The sequence below is a fragment of the Stenella coeruleoalba genome, assembly GCF_951394435.1.
Source record: "Stenella coeruleoalba genome assembly, chromosome: 1".
NCBI classification, from domain to species: Eukaryota; Metazoa; Chordata; class Mammalia; order Artiodactyla; family Delphinidae; genus Stenella; species Stenella coeruleoalba.
The window spans coordinates 100,917,576-100,939,946 of NC_137169.1; the positions used below are offsets into that span (position 1 = coordinate 100,917,576).

General features: G+C 39.9%; 1 protein-coding gene across 2 annotated transcripts in view; it reads right to left on the bottom strand.

Moving 5' to 3' along the window:
* Nucleotides 1-5,102: 5,102 nt before the first annotated feature.
* Nucleotides 5,103-22,371, bottom strand: part of TSPAN2 (tetraspanin 2) — a 42,061-nt gene continuing 24,792 nt past the window's right edge. Inside the window, exons 4-9 of one of the 2 annotated variants that reach the window (XM_079940616.1) lie at nt 21,961-22,050; nt 21,188-21,262; nt 19,873-19,971; nt 18,323-18,394; nt 15,965-16,048; nt 5,103-7,656 (exon numbers count right to left, since the gene is read on the bottom strand). In XM_079940616.1, coding sequence (XP_079796742.1) covers nt 7,591-7,656; nt 15,965-16,048; nt 18,323-18,394; nt 19,873-19,971; nt 21,188-21,262; nt 21,961-22,050 — 486 coding nt within the window. In that variant the 3' untranslated portion in view covers nt 5,103-7,590. The remainder of the gene's footprint in view (nt 7,657-15,964; nt 16,049-18,322; nt 18,395-19,872; nt 19,972-21,187; nt 21,263-21,960; nt 22,051-22,371) is intronic. The other variant, XM_079940617.1, reaches the window with a different exon arrangement.

Genomic DNA, 22,371 nt, shown 5'->3' on the forward strand with positions numbered 1-22,371 from the left:
CACTAATCATCAGGGAAATGCAAATAAAAACCCCAATGAGATATCATCTCACATCTGTTAGAATAGCTATTTATCAAAGAGACAACAAATAACAAGGAGAAAAAGGAACCTTGTACACTGTTGGTGGGGTTATAAATTGGTGGAGCCATTATGGAAAACCGTATGGAGTTTCCTTTAAAAAAATGGAAAATAGAGCTACCATATGATCCAGCAATTCCACATCTGGATATTTATCTGAAGAAAATGAAAATATTAACTGGAAAAGATATATGCACCCCTAAGTTCATTGCAGCACTATTTACAATAGCCAAGATTTGGAAACAACCTAGGTGTCCATTGATGGATGAATGGTTAATGATGTGGTAGATATATATAATGGACTACTGCTCAGCAGACAAAAAGGAGATCTTGCCATTTTCGGCAACATGGATGGACGCCGAGTGTATTATAAGTGAAAAAGTCAGATGGAGGAAGACTGCCAATCATTGCCGTTTGATTTCACTTATATGTGGAAAGAAAACCCCCAAAAAGCCCATAGAAAAAGATAACAGGTAGGTGCTTGCCGGAGGTGAAGGGTGGGGAGGTAGGTGAAATGGATGGAGGGAGTCAAAAGGAAAAAACTTCCAGATATAAAATAAATAAGTCATGGCGAGGTACAGCATGGCGACTGTAGTTAGTAATACCGTGTTGTATAGTTGAAAGTTGCTAAGAGAGTAAATCTTAAAAGTTCTCATCAGAAGAAAAAAATTCTGTAACTATGTGTGATGACAGATGTTACCTGGACTTATTGTGGTGATTATTTTGAAATATTTACAAGTATTGAATCATTATCTTGTACACCTGAAAGTAATATAATGTATGTCAATTATACCTCAATTTTTTTAAAGTTGTTTTTTATATAAGAAATTACCTCTCCCCCGTTTATTGAGCAGCAAGTCTGAGTTTAAGTGCCATAAAAATTCTTATATCATGGTATCTTCCACTCTAGTTCTAATGTTCAGTGTTGGGTTCTTCCTTACCCTCTCATTTCTTTTGACCAATTCTTACTTATCTTTTAACACAACTCTGTCTCACTTTCTCTACTTCTATTACCCTCCTTTCACCTACCATTTTTGCCTGGCTAACATCCATGTCCCTTCTTTTGGTAGCTGCACCTTGATTTTCCTTTGGGGGCTCTCCCCCCATCCTTTTCCAAGTCAAATGGTTTGAGTGGAGCTGATGGAGGTAGGCATGCTACTTAAGCTCAACCAAGCCTGATGGATTAAGGGGTGGACATATGACCTAATCTCTTCCAGTAGGAGTCAGTCTCAGGGCTTTAACTGTAACTGTTGGACAAAGAGGAGTGCTTGGCCTGTTGGGGTTTCTAAGCTGCTAGAATGTGAACCTAGAGCCACTGCTAGCCATCCTTGGCATCTCCTAGAAACAGCCAGCCTGAGAATAAAGCCAACCCAGAGAAGAACAAGAGAGTGAGGAAAGGGAGACCTTCTGATATCAGTAGGTCTAATCTGAAGCCAGCTTCAACCCTTAAAGAAGTCATAACTTTCCTGTTCTGCTTAAGCTAGAGTTGGGTTTCTGATACTGTTTCAACTGAAAATTACTGATTGATTCAGCATCTTTTCCACTAGTTTAAAAAGATGCTCCTCATCCCATCCTCCATTTCCTCCAGGACCTTGCTGTTTCCTCTTCTATCTTCTCTTACTTCTGCTTTATGGACTCCTTCGCTTCAGTATAAAGCATCCTTGAATGGTTTCTCATCCAAAAAAAAAAAAAAAAGCAAACAGCTCTCTCTCGACCCTGTGCAACCTATATTTATTTACCCCTCTCCTTGAATTCTTATTCCAGGTTCTTTGTGAAATAGCCCTGTCTTAGTCTGTTTGGGCTGCTATAGCAAAATACCACAGATTGGGTAGCTTATAAATGACAAAAATCTATTTCTCACAGCTCTTCCGGCTGGGAAGTTCAAGGTCATGGTGCCAGCATGGTCATGTTCTGGTGAGAGCTCTTCCTGCTTCAGAGCTGGCTCCTTCTTACTGTGTCCTCACTTGGTGGAAGGGGCAAGGGATCTCTGTAGGGTTTCTTTTTATAAGAACACTAATCCCATTCATGAGGGCTCCACCCTCATGACCTAGGCACTTCCCAAAGGCCCCACCTCCTAATACTATCACAATGGGCATTAGGATTTCAACATATGAATTTTAGGGAGAATCAACCAGACCAGAGCAAGACCCTTACACTAAATATTTACTGCCTCACTTCTCATCGTCTTCCTAACCCATTACAATTTGACTTCCACTCCTATCTTCCCTTGAAACTGTTTTCAATAAGGTCAACAAAGACTTGCTAATAGTCCAATATTCAGGACAATTTTTAGTCCTGATCTTCCCTGACCTTTCTGCTTCCCTAGAGGGCCCAGTGGAGGTCACATATCTGGAGTCTCAATGTAATACATTCATGGCATTTATAACCAGTCCTAATGAGGCTGAAGTCAACATTTTCTCCTGTCATGCCTTTATACCCTTTTTCTCTAAGATGACTCAAAATCTATGCTATGGTGTTTAGCAGGCAACAGTAATATAGTTCTGGACTATACTTCCTTCTGGGAATGTAATTTTGCTTGGTGCTGTAGGGGTGAAGGTTATAAACTTTGTGAAGGAAGGGCTACTGTTGTGATAATCTTATGTGTCCTGTTGACCTTGTGGACACTGTTCAATGTAGAGCATATGAGAAACTTCAATTTGTATTCATTCAACCTTGGTTGTCCTAAGGAATTACACTCATTGCATTAAAAGACAGTTTAGATGGCAGCTATTGAAGGACTGCAGGTAGCTAAGAGACACTCCAGTCTGAGATTAAGAAATGCATGGGGAGTAAAGAATTGTTTGGGGCTTTTATCTTCCTAGAGTAGGAGATTATAATTTTTTAAACTTTATCACTGAGATCTTAAATATGAGAGGTGGCTCATATTGTTCAAATCTGGGCATTACTACTTTTATGTTGCAGATTCCTCAACTACAGTTCTAGTCTAGACTTCTTTCCCGAGCTTCAGAGTCATGTATCCAGTGCCTGTTTATATATCCTCTTGGATGTCCTGTAGTCATCTCCAACTAGCATCATCAGTACAATCTGCTTTTCCTCCTGTACACCACTATCTTCCAGCTGCCAAGAAACCTAGGCATGGCTCTAGGCTCCTCTTTCCCTCAATTTCTCTTGCATCTGTCTACTACTTCTTGGTAGAATTTGCATTTCATTAGTTAGAAATCCTCATGACTCTGGCCTTTGCCCTCCAATCACTGTTTATACTAAAGCTAAGTAATCTTTAAAAGAATGAAATTTGATTTTGTAAAAATTAATTTGATTAAAATCAATTAATCAAATTAATTTGATTTTGTTTAAAAATTTCCCAACGACCTCTGTACAAACCTAAGACTTCTTAGGACAGTTTAACAGGGCCCTTTATCAACTCAGTTCTTGACCTTCCCTCTTTGAATGTTTCCATGCTTTCTCTGTTTCAGGGCCTTCTTCATACTGTTCCTCAGTAATCCCTTTTTCTTTTCTACCTCTATTTCTTTTTACTTGACTCATTTGTATGGGTTCTTCAGGACTCAGTTTGGTGACCTCAAAATTCAGGAAACCTCTTTCCTCTGACCATCCTTCCCAAGGCTGAATGGATCCACTCCAGGTTAATGATTATCATAGCACTTACCTCATGGTAATTATACTTGCCTTTTTTCCACTCTAACCTCCTTGGGGACAGAGACTTGTCTTGTTCATCTTAGCATATCAGCATTCTTATAAAGAGTTTTTTCAAGTGTACAAAATAGTATTTCCAAAACAAAGTAAGAAAACAATTCTAATATTAGAATGGGTTGCATCTTACAAGGCAGAGCAGGCCCAGGGAAAACTATAGGAACTGTAGCTATGGCTCTTGATATGTAGTCTTTAAATTAAAATAGAATTGGGAAATATATAAAAAAACTATTCATTAATTCAGCAAATGAATGTGTTCAAATAGGTATTTGGTATCATGCAGAAGTATCTTTAGTTATACACAATTACACGTTTGATTTATAATTAACAAAAACTCATAAACATAATAATTGTAACAATAGGTAATAATATTCATCAGTGCCAGGCATGCTAGGCACTTTGTTGGTTATTTCTTTTAATTTAATTTAAATTTCTTCTATTTAATATAAGTAAAACCATCATAAATTATACAGGACAAAAACAAAAACAACACCAAAATTTTGGAGTGTTTCTGGTATATTAGCTAAAAACTTTGTGAAATCATCATAGATTTTGCTTTGCAACATTCAGGACATATTACTTCTATTCTTCATGTATTCCATGTCCCCAGGAGATAGCCATCTGAATAGTGGATTCCTGAAATGTATTTAGTGGTTGTTTTTAAAATGAGAAAACCAACAAAATGATTAATAACAACATTTTGCATTGTAGTCTTTTTACCTTTCAAAAGACACCTACATACAGTACCTTACATTTTATAGAAAAAAAAAAGTCATGTTGAAAGAAAATAGAAACCATTTATCTGTCTTAAAGTATACCTTAACACAAATTTGATTTTGATGAGGCCAAACTAAGATGATGTAGTTAAGTGACTAGCTTCAAGGGTTCATTAGTGCTCCCTCCTAGGGGTGGGGAAAATGGGGCTGCTGAAATCATAGGGGCTGGTAGTTACATGGGAGCGGTGAACCGGGAAAGCTGGGGTGCACCCCCTAAATACTCAAGGGCTGCCCTTGGGGCCATGGAAACCACATTTTACCCATGACACAGAGGGGGGTCTCTTCTTTTTAATCTCTGATAAACTTACTTCAGAAGGGAAAATATGCTATCTCCTTCATTGCCATCTTTCCAGGATCCTCATTCTCACCACACCAAAGCTACTGGCACTGCTCACAGGGGAAAGGAGAGCACCTGTCATTGGTGACTGCACGGGCGGTTACACTGGCCTCTGTATCAGTGTGTAATTTTACAGGTTGTACTATGGATGACAAAGGAGCTACTCTGGGGAAAAGAGGTGTAATTTGGGTGAAACAATATTAATTGAAACATAACTATATGCCATAACTTTGTTAGCATGTTGTTTTTAAGCCCAGCTCCTATTAGTAACACTACAGAAAGGTTACTACTCTTTCCTTTTTCACCATATTATTTGGGTTGATTGACAGGCATTTAGATAAGTTGAATGAGTGTGTATAAAGATATAACAGGATTTTAAGATAAATCAAACAAGAAATTCTGGTACATAGAAAGTTTAATTTGAAATAACTTAAAATATTTCATCAAGAAGTTTTAATTCTGTGCCTTGGCACCATACATTTAAGAAAATCTTTGGGCCTGATCTCAAATTAGTTCAGATAAACAGATATAATCAAAACTTTATACGTGTGTGTATATATTTGTACACATATATGTATACATGTATGTGTGCACATATACATATACACACACACGTATACATATGTTCAAGTTATACATGTATATATATTCAAGAGATATATATTCAAGATGCATATGTAGATTCAAGATATATATGTATGTAATTCTTCCCTCACTCAGAGATGAAATTCTCTAATTTTACTCATGGCACATATTTTAGAAAAATTACTCCCAAAAGTCACACTTTAATCACATATGGAACAAATCTCTACTCTTCCACTTTTAGCTACACTTCTTTAAGGTTAATTCAGATATAGAATGAAACTCACTTTTGTTGAATCCCAGAAGATTCTGAGCTGGAAGAAACCTAAGTATGCCCTTAAGCCTGTTTCCTGTCTTCAGGCAGACAGGTGAAATAAGCCACCAGGAGAGATGGTGGCTTTTTGTTCTTTACTTAAAAAGCTCTACTTCTCAACTACCAGGGTAGAAACATCTATTGAGTTTCTTAAAATAGTCTTTCTGTTAGCTACAGACACAGCAAAGTAGCCATGCACAATTAAATTTTTGGCTTGCTTCCAGTCTGACTTTTTTTCTAGAAATCTTCCTCCACAGTTAGTAGCAATAGCAAGTATGGCAGGAGAAATGTGGTTCCCTATGGGAGTGAGATTATTTCAAATGGTTACGTGTTCTCAGCAAAATGTTTTGTAGAACTTTCTCGGAGTGCACACTCTCCTTTAGTGTAGACCCAAAGACTTGTGTTCTCACATGAGTACAAACTTACTTGGGGGTTTCCAAAAGTCCCCCATACTTTCATTTCTGTGTGGCCTTTTAAAATGTAATTTTTAAAAATCCATGATTTACTAAATGTACCAAGTTGCTATTTAAAAATGGACGTATATGTCAATTTAAATTGTAAATTTGGGATTACAATGAAGCGTCAAGACCATAAAGAACACAAACATTTTATTTTTATAGGAGACCTGCACAGAAGGAACATATTTCTGTTGTGTGTGTATTTTTGTTTCCTTAGCTTGTCTCTCTTGTGTGCACAAAACTAGGAGAGGATGTTTTTCTTTATTTTGGTTTGGCTAAGGATGCTCATGATATAGTATATTTTAAGTGGCAAAAACTGTAGTTTTTAATCTATAAAGAAGAATTCTCTAGGTGAATAAATAAGAAAAATACCAAAAAATTAGGAAAATATGTAAACTCAAGTTATGAGGTATTTCAAAGATACAGTGCCAGTAAAAATTCTCTTTCCCACAATTCGCAACTGCCAGATCTCTTGCTTTAGTCTTTCTATGCTTACATCTGAAGAAATACAGAAAAGTTGGAGATAAAAGCCCTTTTGTGTATGTGGGGGGTTACAGTAGTTCAGGGAAGAGTCAGAAAAGGAAAGTCATAAAGCAATATTTAAATGTCTTTATATAAGAACAAAAATATTTCCTTCAAAAGTTGTTAAAAGATTTTCTTTCTAGTCCTAAAAACACTCAGTTTTATAGGGCATGTGATTGTCTGTGTGACACCTCTTTCCAGAGCAACGTTTTCTTTGTTTTGTTTTGTTTTTTAAATACTAGGAAAGTATGACTTAGTCAAATTAGATTTTCCAAGCTATATTTAGTTTTACAGATGTGTTTAGTCCTGAATTCTGGGGAGAGTATGTATATAAGAAAAATCCCAGGAAACCCTTACACCTAACCCAAACACAGTTACTTTTAACACTGCACCATGATCTCTCAATTCCTATAGCTTATTGCTTCCACAAACTAGAAATCCCTGAATTCTCTGTATCTAACTTCCTATGGCTAGAGTCTGAGAAACTGACCCACTATCATATTTTTTTCCTAAATAACCAAGTTTTTAAAGTTTATCAAAGCTTTTTGATCTTTTTCTGAGAGTTAAATATGTGTTTCTCTCACATAACAAGAATCAGGAATTCCCAGCAAACAGATTTCATTATGCATATACCAGAAACATGCAGATCACACATGAATATGCTTCAGTCAACATACATAGGCATTCACTCAAGGGGTAAACCAGTAATGAGCCAAACATACATACATGTGCAAATGTACAATTAACAGCAGATTATTTTAGATCCTAATGTCCTTTGAATATTAAAAATGAGCCAGGAGACAGCTCCTGTGACATTTGTATGCTCTAGATTACAACTTTCATGTAGAAGTAGCTTCATATGACATCTCGTGAATTTCGTATCGCACAGCAAAGGACCATGCTGAATATCATGCCAAAGATCTGAAACAGAAGGAACCACTTAATGACTTTCAAATGATGAAAATTGATTTTTAAAAAAGGCCAGCAAACTGCTTGCATGTTTAACTCATGTTGACAAATAATTATAAGCAATAATTACTGAATATAAGTGGCACTTTTATATGTGCTACTTAATTATGGCTACTGGTTAAAGACTTCCGTTAACTGCTTAAAATACATTCCTATTTTATTATTGTTAAAAATAGCAAGACTCTGGTTTAAGAAAATGACTCTATTTCTAGCTTATAGGGCAGTTCTTAATAATTATAAAAGATTAATACACTACTTGTTTTAGAATTTTATATTTCAGGTTAATCCCAGATCTAATTTATATATATATATTTTTGAAATTCTGAATTTTATTTTTTTTTATACAGCAGGTTCTTATTAGTCATCCATTTTATACACATCAGTGTATACATGTCAAACCCAATCTCCCAATTCATCACACCACCACCCCACCACCCCGCCACTTTCCCCCCTTGGTGTGCATACATTTGTTCTCTACATCTGTGTCTCAATTTCTGCCCTGCAAACTGGTTCATCTGTACCATTTTTTCTAGGTTCCACATATATGCGTTAGTATATGGTATTTGTTTTTCTCTTTCTGACTCACTTCACTCTGTATGACAGTCTCTAGATCTATCCATGTCTCTACAAATGACCCAATTTCATTCCTTTTTATGGCTGAGTAATATTCTATTGTATATATGTACCACATCTTTATCCATTCGTCTGTCAATGGGCATTTAGGTTGCTTCCATGTTCTGGCTATTGTAAATAGTGCTGCAATGAACATTGGGGTGCACATGTCTTTTTGAATTAAGTTTTCTCTGGGTATATGTCCAGTAGTGGGATCACTGGGTCATATGCTAATTTTATTTTTAGTTTTTTAAGGAAACTCCATACTGTTCTCCATAGTGGCTGCATCAATTTACATTCCCACCAACAGTGCAAGAGGGTTCCCTTCTCTCTGCACCCTCTCCAGCATTTGTTGTTTGTAGATTTTCTGATGATGCCTATTCTAACTGGTGTGAGGTGATACCTCATTGTAGTTTTGATTTGCATTTCTCTAATAATTAGTGATGTTGAGTAGCTTTTCATGTGCTTCTTGGCCATCTGTATGTCTTCTTTGGAGAAATGTCTATTTAGGTCTTCTGCCCATTTTTGGATTGGGTAGTTTGTTTTTTCAATATTGAGCTGCATGAGCTGTTTATATATTTTGGAGATTAATCCTTTGTCCATTGATTCGTTTGCAAATATTTTCTCCCATTCTGAGGGTTGTCTTTTAATCTTGTTTGTAGTTTCCTTTGCTGTGCAAAAGCTTCTAAGTTTCATTAGGTCCCATTTGTTTATTTTTGTTTTTATTTCCATTACTCTCAGAGGTGGATCAAAAAAGATCTTGCTGTGATTTATGTCAGTGTTCTTCCTATGTTGTCCTCTAAGAGTTTGATAGTGTCCAGTCTTACATTTAGGTCTCTAATCCATTTTGAGTTTATTTTTGTGTATGGTGTTAGGGAGTGTTCTAATTTCATTCTTTTACATGTAGCTGTCCAGTTTCCCCAGCACCACTTAATGAAGAGACTGTCTTTTCTCCATTGTATATCCTTGCCTTCTTTGTCATAGATTAGTTGTCCATAGGTGCGTGGGTTTATCTCTGGGCTTTCTATCCTGTTCCATTGATCTATATTACTGTTTGATAGAGATTGAACTGAATCTATAGATTGCTTTGGGTAGTATAGTCATTTTCACAATATTGATTTTTCCAATCAAAGAACATGGTATATCTCTCCATCTGTTGGTATCATCTTTAATTTCTTTCATCAGTGTCTTATAGTCTTCTGCATACAGGACTTTTGTCTCCCTAAGTAGGTTTATTCCTAGGTATTTTATTCTTTTTGTTGCAATGGTAAATGGGAGTGTTTCCTTAATTTCTTTCTGATTTTTCATCATTAGTGTATAGGAATGCAAGAGATATCTGTGCATTAATTTTGTATCCTGTAACTTTACCAAATTCATTGATTAGCTCTAGTAATTTTCTGGTGTCACCTTCAAGATTCTCTGTGTATAGTATCGTGTCATCTGCACACAGTGACAGTTTTACTTCTTCTTTCCCAATTTGAATTCCTTTTATTTCTTTTTCTTCTCTGATTGCCATGGCTAGGACTTCCAAAACTATGTTGAATAATAGCGGTGAGAGTGGACATCCTTGTTTTTTTCCTGATCTTAGAGGACATGCTTTCAGTTTTTAACCATTGAGAATGATGTTTGCTATAGGTTTGTTGTATATGGCCTTTATTATGTTGAGGTACGTCCCTCTATGCCCACTTTCTGGAGAGTTGTTATCATTAATCTGTGTTGAATTTTGTCAAAAGCTTTTTCTGCATCTATTGAGATGATCATATTGTTTTTATTCTTCAATTTGTTAATAGATGGTGTATCACATTGATTGATTTGCATATATTGAAGAATCCTTGCATCCCTGGGATAAATCCCACTTGATCATGGTATATGATCCTATTAATGTGTTGTTGGATTCTGTTTGCTAGTATTTTATTGAGGATTTTTGCATCTATATTCATCAGTGGTATGGGTCTGGAATTTTCTTTTTTTGTAGTATCTTTGTCTGGTTTTGGTATCAAGGTGATGGTGGCCTCATAGAATGAGTTTGGGAGTGTTCCTTCCTCTGCAATTTTTTGGAAGGATTTGAGAAGCATGGGTATTAGCTCTTCTCAAAATATTTGATAGAATTCACCTGTGAAGCCATCTTGTCCTGGACTTTTGTTTGTTGGAAGATTTTTAATCACAGTTTCAATTTCATTACTTGTGATTGGTCTGTTCATATTTTCTATTTCTTCCTGGTTCAGTCTTGGAAGGTTACACCTTTCTAAGAATTTGTCCATTTCTTCCAGGTTGTCCATTTTATTGGCATAGAGTTGCTTGTAGTAGTCTCTTAGGATGCTTTGTACTTTGGCGGTATCTGTTGTAACTTCTCCTTTTTTATTTCTAATTTTATTGATTTGAGCCTCTCCCTCTTTTTCTTGATGAGTCTGGCTAATGGTTTATCAATTTTATTTATCTTCTCAAAGAACCAGCTTTTAGTTTTACTGATCTTTGCTATTGTTTTCTTTGTTTCTATTTCATTTATTTCTGCTGTGATCTTTATGATTTCTTTCCTTCTACTAACTTTGGGTTTTGTTTGTTCTTCTTTCTCTAGTTCCTTTAGGTGTAAGGTTAGATTGTTTATTTGAGATTTTTCTTGTTTCTTGAGGTAGGCTTGTAATGCTATAAACTTCCCTCTTAGAACTGCTTTTGCTGCATCCCATATGTTTTGAATGGTTGTGTTTTCCTTGTCATTTGTCTCTACGTATTTTTTTATTTCCTCGTTGATTTCTTCAGTCATCTCTTGGTTATTTAGTAATGTAATGTTTAGCCTCCATGTGTTTGTGTTTTTTACATTTTTTTCCCTGTAATTGATTTCTAATCTCATAGTGTTGTGGTCAGAAAATATGCTTGACATGATTTCAATTTTCTTAAATTTACCAAGGCTTGATTTGTGACCCAAGATGTGATCGGTCCTGGAGAATGTTCCATGTGCTGCTGTTTTTGGATGGAATGTCCTATAAATATCAATTAAATCTATCTGGTCTATTGTGTCATTTAAAGCTTCTGTTTCCTTATTAATTTTCTGTCTGGATGATCTGTCCACTGGTGTAAGTGAGGTGTTAAAGTCCCCCACTATTATCATGTTACTGTTGATTTCCTCCTTTATAGCTGTCAGCAGTTGCCTTATGTATTGAGGTGCTCCTATGTTGGGTGCATATATATTTATAACTGCTATATCTTCTTCTCGGATTGATCCCTTGATCATTATGTAGTGTCCTTCTTTGTCTCTTGTAACATTCTTTATTTTAAAGTCTATTTCATCTGATATGAGTATTGTTACTCCAGCGTTCTTTTGGTTTCCATTTGCATGGAATATCTTTTTCCATCTCCTCACTTTCAGTCTGTATGTATCCCTAGGTCTGAAGTGGGTCTCTTGTAGACGGCATATATATGGGTCTTGTTTTTGTATCCATTCAGTGAGCCTGTGTCTTTTGGTTGGAGCATTTAATCCATTCACATTTAAGGTAATTATCCATATGTATGTTCCTATTATCATTTTCTTAATTGTTATGGGTTTGTTTTTTTAGGTCCTTTTCTTCTCTTGTGTTTCCCACTTAGAGAAGTTCCTTAAGCATTTGTTGTAGAGTTGGTTTGGTGGTGCTGAATTCTCTTAGCTTTTGCTTGTCTGTAAAGCTTTTGATTTCTCCGTCGAATCTGAATGAGATTCTTGCCAGGTAGAGTAATCTTGGTTGTAGGTTCTTCCTCTTCATTACTTTAAATATGTCATGCCACTCCCTTCTGGCTTGTAGAGTTTCTGCTGAGAAATCAGCTGTTAACCTTATGGGAGTTCCCTTGTATGTTGTCATTTTCCCCTTGTTGCTTTCAATAATTTTTCTTTGTCTTTAATTTTTGTCAATTTGATTACTATGTGTCTTGGCATGTTTCCCCTAGGGTTTATCCTGCCTGGGACTCTCTGCACTTCCTGGACTTGGGTGGCTATTTCTGTTCCCACGTTAGGGAATTTTTCGACTATAATCTCTTCAAATATTTTCTCGGGTCCTTTCTCTCTCTCTTCTCCTCCTGGGACCCCTATAATGCGAATGTTGTTGCGTTTAATGTTGTCCCAGAAGTCTCTTAGGCTGTCTTCATTTCTTTTCATTCTTTTTTCTTTATTCTGTTCTGCAGCAGTGAGTTCCACCATTCCATCTTCCAGGTCACTTATCTGTTCTTCTGCCTCAGTTATTCTGCTATTGATTCCTTCAAGTGCAGTTTTCATTTCAGTTATTGTATTGTTCATCTGTTTGTTTGTTCTTTAATCCTTCTAGGTGTTTGTTCTTTAATTCTTCTAGGTCTTTGTTAAACATTTCTTGCATCTTCTCAATCTTTGCCTCCATTCTTTTTCTGAGGTCCTGCATCATCTTCACTATCATTATTCTGAATTCTTTTTCTGGAAGGTTGCCTATCTCCACTTCATTTAGTTGTTTTCCTGGGGTTTTATCTTTTTCCTTCATCTGGTACATAGCCCTCTGCCTTTTCATCTTGTGTATCTTTTGTGAATGTGGTTTTTGTTCCACAGGCTGCAGGATTGTAGTTCTTGCTTCTGCTGTCTGCCCTCTGGTGGATGAGGCTATCTAAGAGGCTTGTGCAAGTTTCCTGATTGGAGGGACTGGTGGTAGGTAGAGCTTGGTGTTGCTCTGGTGGGCAGAGCTCAGTAAAACTTTAATCTGCTTGCCTGCTGATGCGTGGGGCTGGGTTCCCTCCCTGTTGGTTGTTTGGCCTGAGGCGACCCAATACTGGAGCCTACCTGGCTCTTTGGTGGGGCTAATGGCAGACTCTGGGAGGCCTCATGCCAAGGAGTACTTCCCAGAACTTCTGCTGCCAGTGTCCTTGTCCTCACAGTGAGCCACAGCCACCCCCTGCCTCTGCAGGAGACCCTCCAACACTAGCAGGTAGGTCTGGTTCAGTCTCCTATGGGGTCACTGCTCCTTCCCCTGGGTCCTGATGTGCACACTACTTTGTGTGTGCTCTCCAAGAGTGGAGTCTCTGTTTACCCCAGTCCTATCAAAGTCCTGCAATGAAATCCTGCTCGGATTCAAAGTCTGATTCTCTAGGAATTCCTTCTCCCGTTGCCAGACCACCAGGTTGGAAAGCCTGACGTGGGGCTCAGAACCTTCACTCCAATGGGTGGACTTCTGTGGTATAAGTATTCTCCAGTTTGTGAGTCACCCACCCAGCAGTTATGGGATTTGATTTTACTGTGATTGCGCCCCTCCTACCGTCTCACTGTGGCTTCTCCTTTGTCTTTGGATGTGGGGTATCTTTTTTGGTGAGTTCCAGTGTCTTCCTGTTGATGACTGTTCAGCAGTTAGTTGTGATTCCAGTTTTCTTGCAAGAGGGAGTGAGTGCATGTCCTTCCACTCCACCATCTTGAACCAATCTCTCTCATTTATATTTTTATGTTGGAAAATGTGTTTTTAACCACTTGTTTAAATACACTTGCAGTCTAAATAGTTTTCTATTGCTGGCAAAGCTTTGAATTTTTGCAACAGTGACCACATATTAAAAAGTGGAGCATCCCTTCATTCCCAGTTCATTTTTAAGTGTACATGATGCTTTATTATTTAACTCAATAGTTTTACCAAAGCATAAATTGTGGTGTTTGTACTATGGTACTACTGACATCTTCTACCACTTGGATGCTTCTTTGAAAAGACAAATATTTAGCAAAATTAATAGCTACTTAAATGGTTTGAATAGAAGGATGCCAAAAAATCCTTCTTGTCCTCAATCACTTCTCCTATTAATTTTGCAGAGCCTATGATATGCTATCTGTAGGTGCGTTGTTCATAGACTACTCTCAATGTTTGTTCAAAGAAATCAGTACCATATCTCTCTGATTCTCTCCTCAATCCCATCCTACATTAGACTAGGATCTGTAAATGCTGAATTTAAAAAGGCATGTGTTATCAGTTATTGGAGGGGAAGGGGCAGACTTAAGGGAATAGCTGGGATCAGGGATCCAAGCTTCTGGCTGACAGAACTCAGTACCAGTGTGTGGCAGGGGAGACACCTAATGGACATTTTGTTAACTGATTACATTGTGAAACTCTTACCTTATGAAGAAAAGAATTAAAGAAGAAACTCTGGGCGTTTCTTCTGAGGCAAGATGGCCAACACAGGGCCTTTCCCTTTTCCGTGGTTGTAAGGTTGGATGCAACCCCTGCTTAGACCTCGTTGTATCTAAAGGGATCCCCTCAGAAAGAAACTCATCCTGCCACTGTCATGAGTCAGGGGTGACCACTTCTAGAATGCTCATTCCTTGAGACTGTAGAATTGTTGGGAGCGTCTATTTGATACCTCCGTTAATGCAGAACATTTTCAAACCATCTGCCTCAGAATTGTCCTTGGGAAGCCGCAGACTGGCCATCAGGCTAGCCCCAGGGCGGGTGGGGAGGGCCTGAGAGAAGACCCTGGATTCAGAGGTCCTCAGCATAGTATTTTCACCCACTGCCCCAGCCCTCTGTGCTCTAAATACAGAAAGGAGGGACGATGATTGTGTGTCCCCTGAGAACTGCCAATTCATTGATTTCCTCACAATTCCATTGCCCCTGCCTCAGCTTAGGCCATGAATTAATCTACATAGGAGGGCTAGAGGGTAAGTATTATCTTAGCATTAACTATTATCACTCAGCCCTTGGACAATGGGAATCACCTCTTTATGGGCTTACCTGACTCCAATCTTACTTCCCTCCAACTTTACCTCCACACTGCACTACAGGTCCTTCCAAACCTGGGTGGCTCCCCCCTACCTTAAGGATAAAGCCCAACCTATCAAAAAGTCACACAAAGAACACAATTATGTGGACCCTCATAACCCTCTCCAGTGTCATCTCTTGCTACACTTACCATAGCCTTCTGCCCCTATGAACTCTTGCACACTCTTCTTTTGTACTTTAGAAGTACTGAGCTACCTACAGGTGCAAGGATGCACTATGCTTCACACTTCCATATATAGTTCGCCTGGATTCAGGGCTTGGGAACACTCAGATTCTATGTAGAGCTAGCATTTATTGAGTGCTATGTTCCAGACCCTTTATATGAATTAATTCCTAATAATACTTTATATGTATTATTCCACTTAATTGTCACAACACTTTTCTGAGGTTGATATATTAAAATCCCCATTTTGCAGATGAGGGAATTGAGACACAGAGAAATTAAGAAACTTTCCAGTGACCCCAGGGTTTGTAAGTAGTGGAGCTAGCAGTTGTATCCAGACAGTGTGATGCCAGAGTTTGCACTGTTAATCACTACACTGTGCTACCTCTGCAAATCATAGGTGAGAGAGTTTAATCTATGTTGTCTTAAATATCTAACAAAGGAAGAGACCCAGAATTAAAAATCACTCATCTAGTTTAAGCTTGGTGACCTTAAAATGGGAAGTTATTGCAATGATAAACTCAAAGTCATAATTAGCTTAACATTGAAATTTGTATCATATTTGAGAGAACTAAGTATTGATGTATCTAATTAGCTTTGTTCTTAGATATGCTGTCAAAAACATCTTTGTCTTTTACGAAAAATCTCTCCTAAGATACTGCCATATCACACTTGAAGAGAAACAAGATACAAAGGTTCAAGGCTTCTTAGGTGTCAAAGAAGGTATGTTCTGGAACTTTCTTACCGTGAGGGCTGCGATTCCAATACCGACAATTCCGATGAGCTGGAGCTTAACACTGATTATGCGCTCAATTTCATCAATGCAATTCTGTGTTGGAAAGAAGAAGTCAGGAATAACAGCTGGTGGTATGTGTGAATCATCACCCTGATCCAATCCTTTCCTTCTCTACAGAGCATCCTGTGAGAGTTAACCCATGTCAGCTTCTGTTCATATTTAAACCATTCCTCCCAGATAGCACTCTGATAAATTTAAAGCAAAAGTGTTTTTGGGGGAAAAATGACAATACTCTCGTTTTGGTGGAATTTTCCTATTTAGGCCAATGGCTGCTTCAAAGCCCTGAAACCTGGCTGGATGAAGCTATTCTGGGACCTGAGGCATTAAAACTTTGGGGCCTCTTCTGACTTTCAGCAAATAAAAAAAAGTAAAATATCCCCAAAATAATAGCCCCTTGCTTTTGGATTGTCATTTATAGTTTAAAAGACTTTCTACATACTTAGTCCAATTTACTATATAAGGTAGGCATCACCTAGTAAGAAGCTATAAAGTCTGTATAGATTCAAATTTAACAAAGGAAAGCCAAGTGTTGGGGGTTGGAGGACTGTTCTCTTCTATGGCGGCCGGGCTGGGTGGCCCTATTCTTTCATCTGTGTCCCATAGAGACCTGTGCAGTGTAGGTCCAAAGAACCTTCACGGATGGAGGAATATTCGACAGGGGGCAGAACAGATCACTTGTAATTGCAATTAGTTTCTCCAACTTCTATTTGGTCCTCTTAAATACAGAGGTATTCTCTCAACCCAATTTTGTCCTTAGGCTGCCCAGGTCCTTTTACTTGTCAATGGTCAGCTGTCTCTGATACCCACCTAAGCTATATGAAACTCTTACTGCTATCCTCACATCTCCTGTCATACTTCATTCATTCATCATTCATTCATTCAACAAATATTTCTTGAACATCTGCCTTGCATTAGTCACCAGAATGGCATGGTGGATATGGAGAAAATAAGACATGGTTACTTTTGCCCTCAGGGAGCTCAGGGTTTAGAGAAGGACACAGACTCACAAAAATAATTACAATACATTCTGGTAAAAGTTGAGAACCACTGCTCTAGATAGTGGCTCCCTTACTTATTGGAGTCAAGCTGTAGAAATTCTTCCAACCTTCCTCACCTGCACCTATAAACTTACACACTCCATTCATCCAGTGGCAGGTGCTGCTGTAGGCAGTGAGCATGCGGATGAGAAAGGCACACTGCTTCTTACTTCCTTCTCATTAAAGCCAAAGAAGTGCCCTGCTCTGCTGAAAGTCAACCCCTTTACTGGCTCTGGATCTTATTCTCTCATCTCCTCAGTAAGCCTGTGCTGTCACTTATCTCCTTTCCTTCCTACACACTCAGCCTCTCCTTCTCTGTAGCCAGGCAGGCATCTGAAGTCTCAGCTTCCTCCCTTTCACTCCCCAATCACACCCAGTCAGTCACCTGTGCCTGTTGACTCTACCCCTGGACGTCTCTGTATCTGTCGCCTCCTCTCCCTCCCCACGGTACGTGACTTGCTCTAGTTCCTCATCCTCTCTCACCAGGAAAAACATAAGTGCCACCTAAGCGGCCTCCCTCCATTGGTCTCCAGCCTTCTGTTCTACCAGTCATACCCCGCAGCCTGAGTGCTCTTTCAACAATGCAAAACGGATTATGTTAATCCTCTGCTAAAAGCAACGGCTTCTCCAAACTTCCAGGTATAAAACCATGCCATTGCCTGCCTTTTCAAAAATGTCCCTCACCATTCCCCCTGGACTCCCGATTCTCCTCCAGTCCTGGAATTTCATGCTTCTGTTCTTGCTGCTTTCTGGGCCTGGAATGACCTTCCTTTGTCAAAACGTGGCTCAAGGATCCATCCTCTGCAAGCTTTCCTGACTCCACTGTATTCTGTACAGATACTGTGCTCTGTCAAGCAGCAGCTCCCTTGACTAGTCTGTGAGGCCACTGAGGCAGGGACCATGTGTTTTTCACCTTAGAGTTTCCAGAACCTGGCATCGTGCTTGCCACGCAGCACTTAATAAAGGAAGCATTTATCAGTGCGATGACACCCCTGGAAGGGTACGGGCCAACGTCCTTAGGGTGCATACCTCTGGCCCTGGTGAGCTTAATTAATGCCACTGCATTTGCATTGTTACTGGCAAGTCAGCACACCATTATTCCCCAGGGTACCAGGAGCCTGGGGCTCATCATTGCCTCACTTATTCTGCCTAGAATAAAGCTGAGGCTAGAAGCCACTGGCAGAGGGCCTCCCAGAATCACCCCTCCACCCCAAGGGCAAGAACCATCTTAACACCGCGGGCAGGATAGGAACCTGGTAGAGAAGCTTACCTTGTGTCCTAGGAGCTCCTTTGGGCAGGTCGGTTGGACCTGTTCAGAGCTTTCTTTTCCACAGCACTGAAACTAGAGAGTCCGAAAAGAGCTTTTAGCACAAGGAGGGAGAAGCTGAAGCTACAAGTCCGGGTATCACTACTAAGGACTGGGCGTGCTGAGGCCGCAAAACAGCTCTGAGGCCTGACACTACAACCTAGTGGCCGTTCTGGAGACAGTATGAAGAGTCACAGAGTCGTGCTAGCAAAGCAAGAAAGGACTTCACCAAATCTGTCCAAGTTTTATGACAGGAGGTGATTGAAGGCAATGCAAACAAGGCAAGAAGCTAGCTGACAGTGCCTGTGTAAACTGTTGTTTTTAGACAGGAGTTAGGTCTTTAGATTCTTCCTTTCAGCCTTGCTGAATAACTAAAGTTTTATGAGCTTCAGGAAAGGCTCATAAACTGGAGAGAGCCTGGGACGGACAGGAGAAGTGACCACAGTAAACCCCAGGGGCTAAAAGACTGGGGCTTGAATACTGGCCAGCCAACAGGTGTCCTGCCTTACGGCTGCCCTTCGAAGACGAAGGAACCTGTGTGCTGTCTGTTGTCCCTGGGGCAGCTGCAGCTGAACAGGATAAATGGTTGGCACCTTCCAGGACAGACCTGTGACAGACAAGAACTGGGCTACCTTAAAACACCTGGCCAGGAGTTCATAGCTACTTCTCCATATGACAGGGGTTGAGAAATCAGGATGATACTGGCCTGGTCCATCTCCCCCGGGGAGCCTTCCTTGATGAACTGCCTGTAGCTGAGAACACTGCACTGACAGCACGTTCTCACAGGATGTCCCGGGAGAAAAGCAGCGTGCCTGTCTCATGTGCCCCTTCATTTTACAACTGAGGGCGCTGAGTGAGGATCAGGAAGGCAAGGAACTCGCTTCAGGTCACAAAGTGTTCCATGGCACAGCTGCAGCTAGAGATAAGCTTTTCTGTCTTGAAGGTCACAGCTGTTTCTGTTACATCACAAGGCCACTCTTGTTTTTGTTTTTTTTTGTTTTTGTTTTTGTTTTTGTTTCTTGCAGTACGCGGGCCTCTCACTGTTGTGGCCTCTCCCGTTGCGGAGCACAGGCTCCCGACGCGCAGGCTCAGCGGCCATGGCTCATGGGCCCAGCCACTCCACGGCATGTGGGATCTTCCCAGAGCGGGGCACGAACCCGTGTCCCCTGCATCGGCAGGCGGACTCTCAACCACTGCGCCACCAGGGAAGCCCCACAAGGCCACTCTTGAGAGAACCTGATATTTACTTGGGCGGCTTTCTCGATGTTCTTATTTGTGTGTGCGCTTCTGTCCCTTTGGGTGCATGTCCTGACTTCCTTCTGTCGACTCTGTGTTAGGCCTCTTTCTCTTCTAGGTTCTACACATAATGCAAACCGTGGCTCCCACGAAGGCAGACATATAATGCAGTTGCCTGGCTTCACTCAATTTATTTTTAATCTAGGTGATTAGAGAGAACCTGGCTCATGTATAATCTTTAGAAGATTCCATTTTAAGGAAGAAGTAAAGTCACTTACTGTTGAGTGGAAGGTGATGAGAGTCCCATTTCCCTTTTCCCTGTCTCTAAGGTAATCGTTATAAGCTTCTTCATACATGGTCTGAACATGTCGTATAGCCTGAAAAATTACCAGGAAAACAAGAGGACGTGAGTGAGAAGTTTCAAACGTTCCCCTTTCATCAAGAATAAAGCCCCTCTTCCCTACCCTTCAAAAATATGGCGTTTCCATATGTTTATCTGGATTTAAGGGTAATTCTGCCTATATGGAACAGATTATAGATTCTGGAGTTTCTAATATGCTTCTGAAGATGGAAGGATAGATTAACCAAGAAGAATTTTCATAGACTAGAAAGATTTCTTAGAGTGGAGGTTCTCAACCTTGAATGGACATCGGCAACAGCTGAACCCCAGATTCCTGGGCCCCAGCCAGGTGATTCTGGTGTACAGCCAGGGTAGAAACCTATGCATTCTTGGGACTCCATTGGTTACAAGTACTCAAGTCTTTTCACGACATGGTTTAAAAGGTGTTCACGACCAAGGAAAACTGTTCCAGCATTCAAATATAGAAAACGTAGAGAATGCTTTTTCTAGTATAATTGCATGTGATCCCCAAATCCATAGGCTCTCAAGAAGTCATAAGATCCAATTCCTCTAACCTACAAATATAACCAGCTACTTTAGACAAATTCCAGAGGAGGTGACATTACTTATTCTACATGTTTACCGTTTTTAAAATCTAAAATAAGTTCATAAACACAATATTGATAGCACATGAATTTATGTAAAATCCAGTAAACTTAAGATTCCATCCTTCCTCCTTTTCCATTTCACTCCTCTCTTCCCCACTGCATGTTTACACTTAAAAAGACCCCTTCCTCTGTGGATTCTCCTGACAACCTATTCTGCTCACCTATAGTTTGAGCAAAAATCTTAAACTGGCTTCACTGGCACGCAGGAGGCTGCCTATAGTCTTTGAGGATGGCCTGGCCTCTGCCCAGGCCAAACCCTAAGGACAAAGGACAGGCTAACAAGGGATGAGAATGCGTGTTCTTCCCCATCCTTCTTTCTCATATCTGCAATCTAACTCCTCCCACATTCCAAACAGGATCATCTTAAATTAGAGATCCTTTTGTTACAAAAAAACATAGGCCCCTCTATATATCTAATGAAAGTCCACACCACACTCCTAGGTTAAAAAGTTCTGCATAAACGATTATTGTGGCGGTTATTTGGCTTTGGAATATCACTGTGGGTACCAATATTCTCATGACCTTTGCCGTAAAGAGAACACTTTAACCATCGTTAAAAAACAATTATAAGTAATATTTACTTACTACATCCTTGCCTATAAAAGCAAATACTCCAGTGGTTATTTCAGCAGCAAATATCACCAATAGGCAGGTAAAAAACTGTAGAGGAGAGAAAATACTAACTTCATTAATTCAATACCTTTTCAGTTTACTTAACCTCTTTGACTCTAGTTCCTTTTGAAAAGCACTAGGCAAGGTTATTAGTTTGAAGAGATCTAGCAGGAAGCATGTGGCCCCTTAGTTCATCCGTAGTTTGTTCACACATTCATTCACTCATTAATTCATTCAGCAATTGTTTATTGAGCATTTGCTCTGTGCCAGGTACTGTCCTTGATACTGGGTATACAGTGGTGAATAAGATAAGATCTCAGTGCCTCTGCTCTCAGGGACCTTATAGTAGAGAAAGGAGGATATGATGAGTAAGCAATAAAAGAGTAAGTTAATTTCAGAGAGTGATATAGAAATCCCACAACCTAGAACAGCACCCGGCACCCATATGTTCAGTGACTACTTGATGAACAAAAGAGATTCTACAAAGATATAAAATAAGACCAGAAGATAGAGAGTGGCTGGTGGGACTGGGTTTGGGGAGGGGGTGACTTGAGACTGCGTGGTCTGGATGGCTTCCCAGAGGAGGTGGAAGTGGAGGTGAAGGGTGTCCTTCTGGACAGATTTCTATTCCAATCTCGGGGTCTGCTCTGATTAAACTAAGTTCAGTGATAAACAAGACCTGAGATGCTCAGCAACAGGGGAAAGAGAAAGAATAGAGAACTGAGGGAATGAGTTAGAAATCTTACATGGCAAGAGATCAGGAGAAGGGCTTCCCTGGTGGCGCAGTGGTTGAGAATCTGCCTGCCAACGCAGGGGTCACGGGTTCGAGCCCTGGTCTGGGAAGATCCCACATGCCACTGAGCTACTGGGCCCGTGCACCACAACTACTGAGCCTGCGCATCTGGAGCCTGTGCTCCGCAACAAGAGAGGCCGCGATAGTGAGAGGTCCACGCACCGTGATGAAGAGTGGTCCCCGCTCGCCGCAACTAGAGAAAGCCCGTGCGCAGAAACAAAGACCCAACACACCCCCAAGTCAATCAATCAATCAATAAATTTATTTAAAAAAAAGAGAGAGATCAGGAGAAGCAGCCACAGTTCAAACACCAAAGGTTGCAATGAGTAAGGAGAGGCCGCCTAATAAAACTGCCATTTCTCCT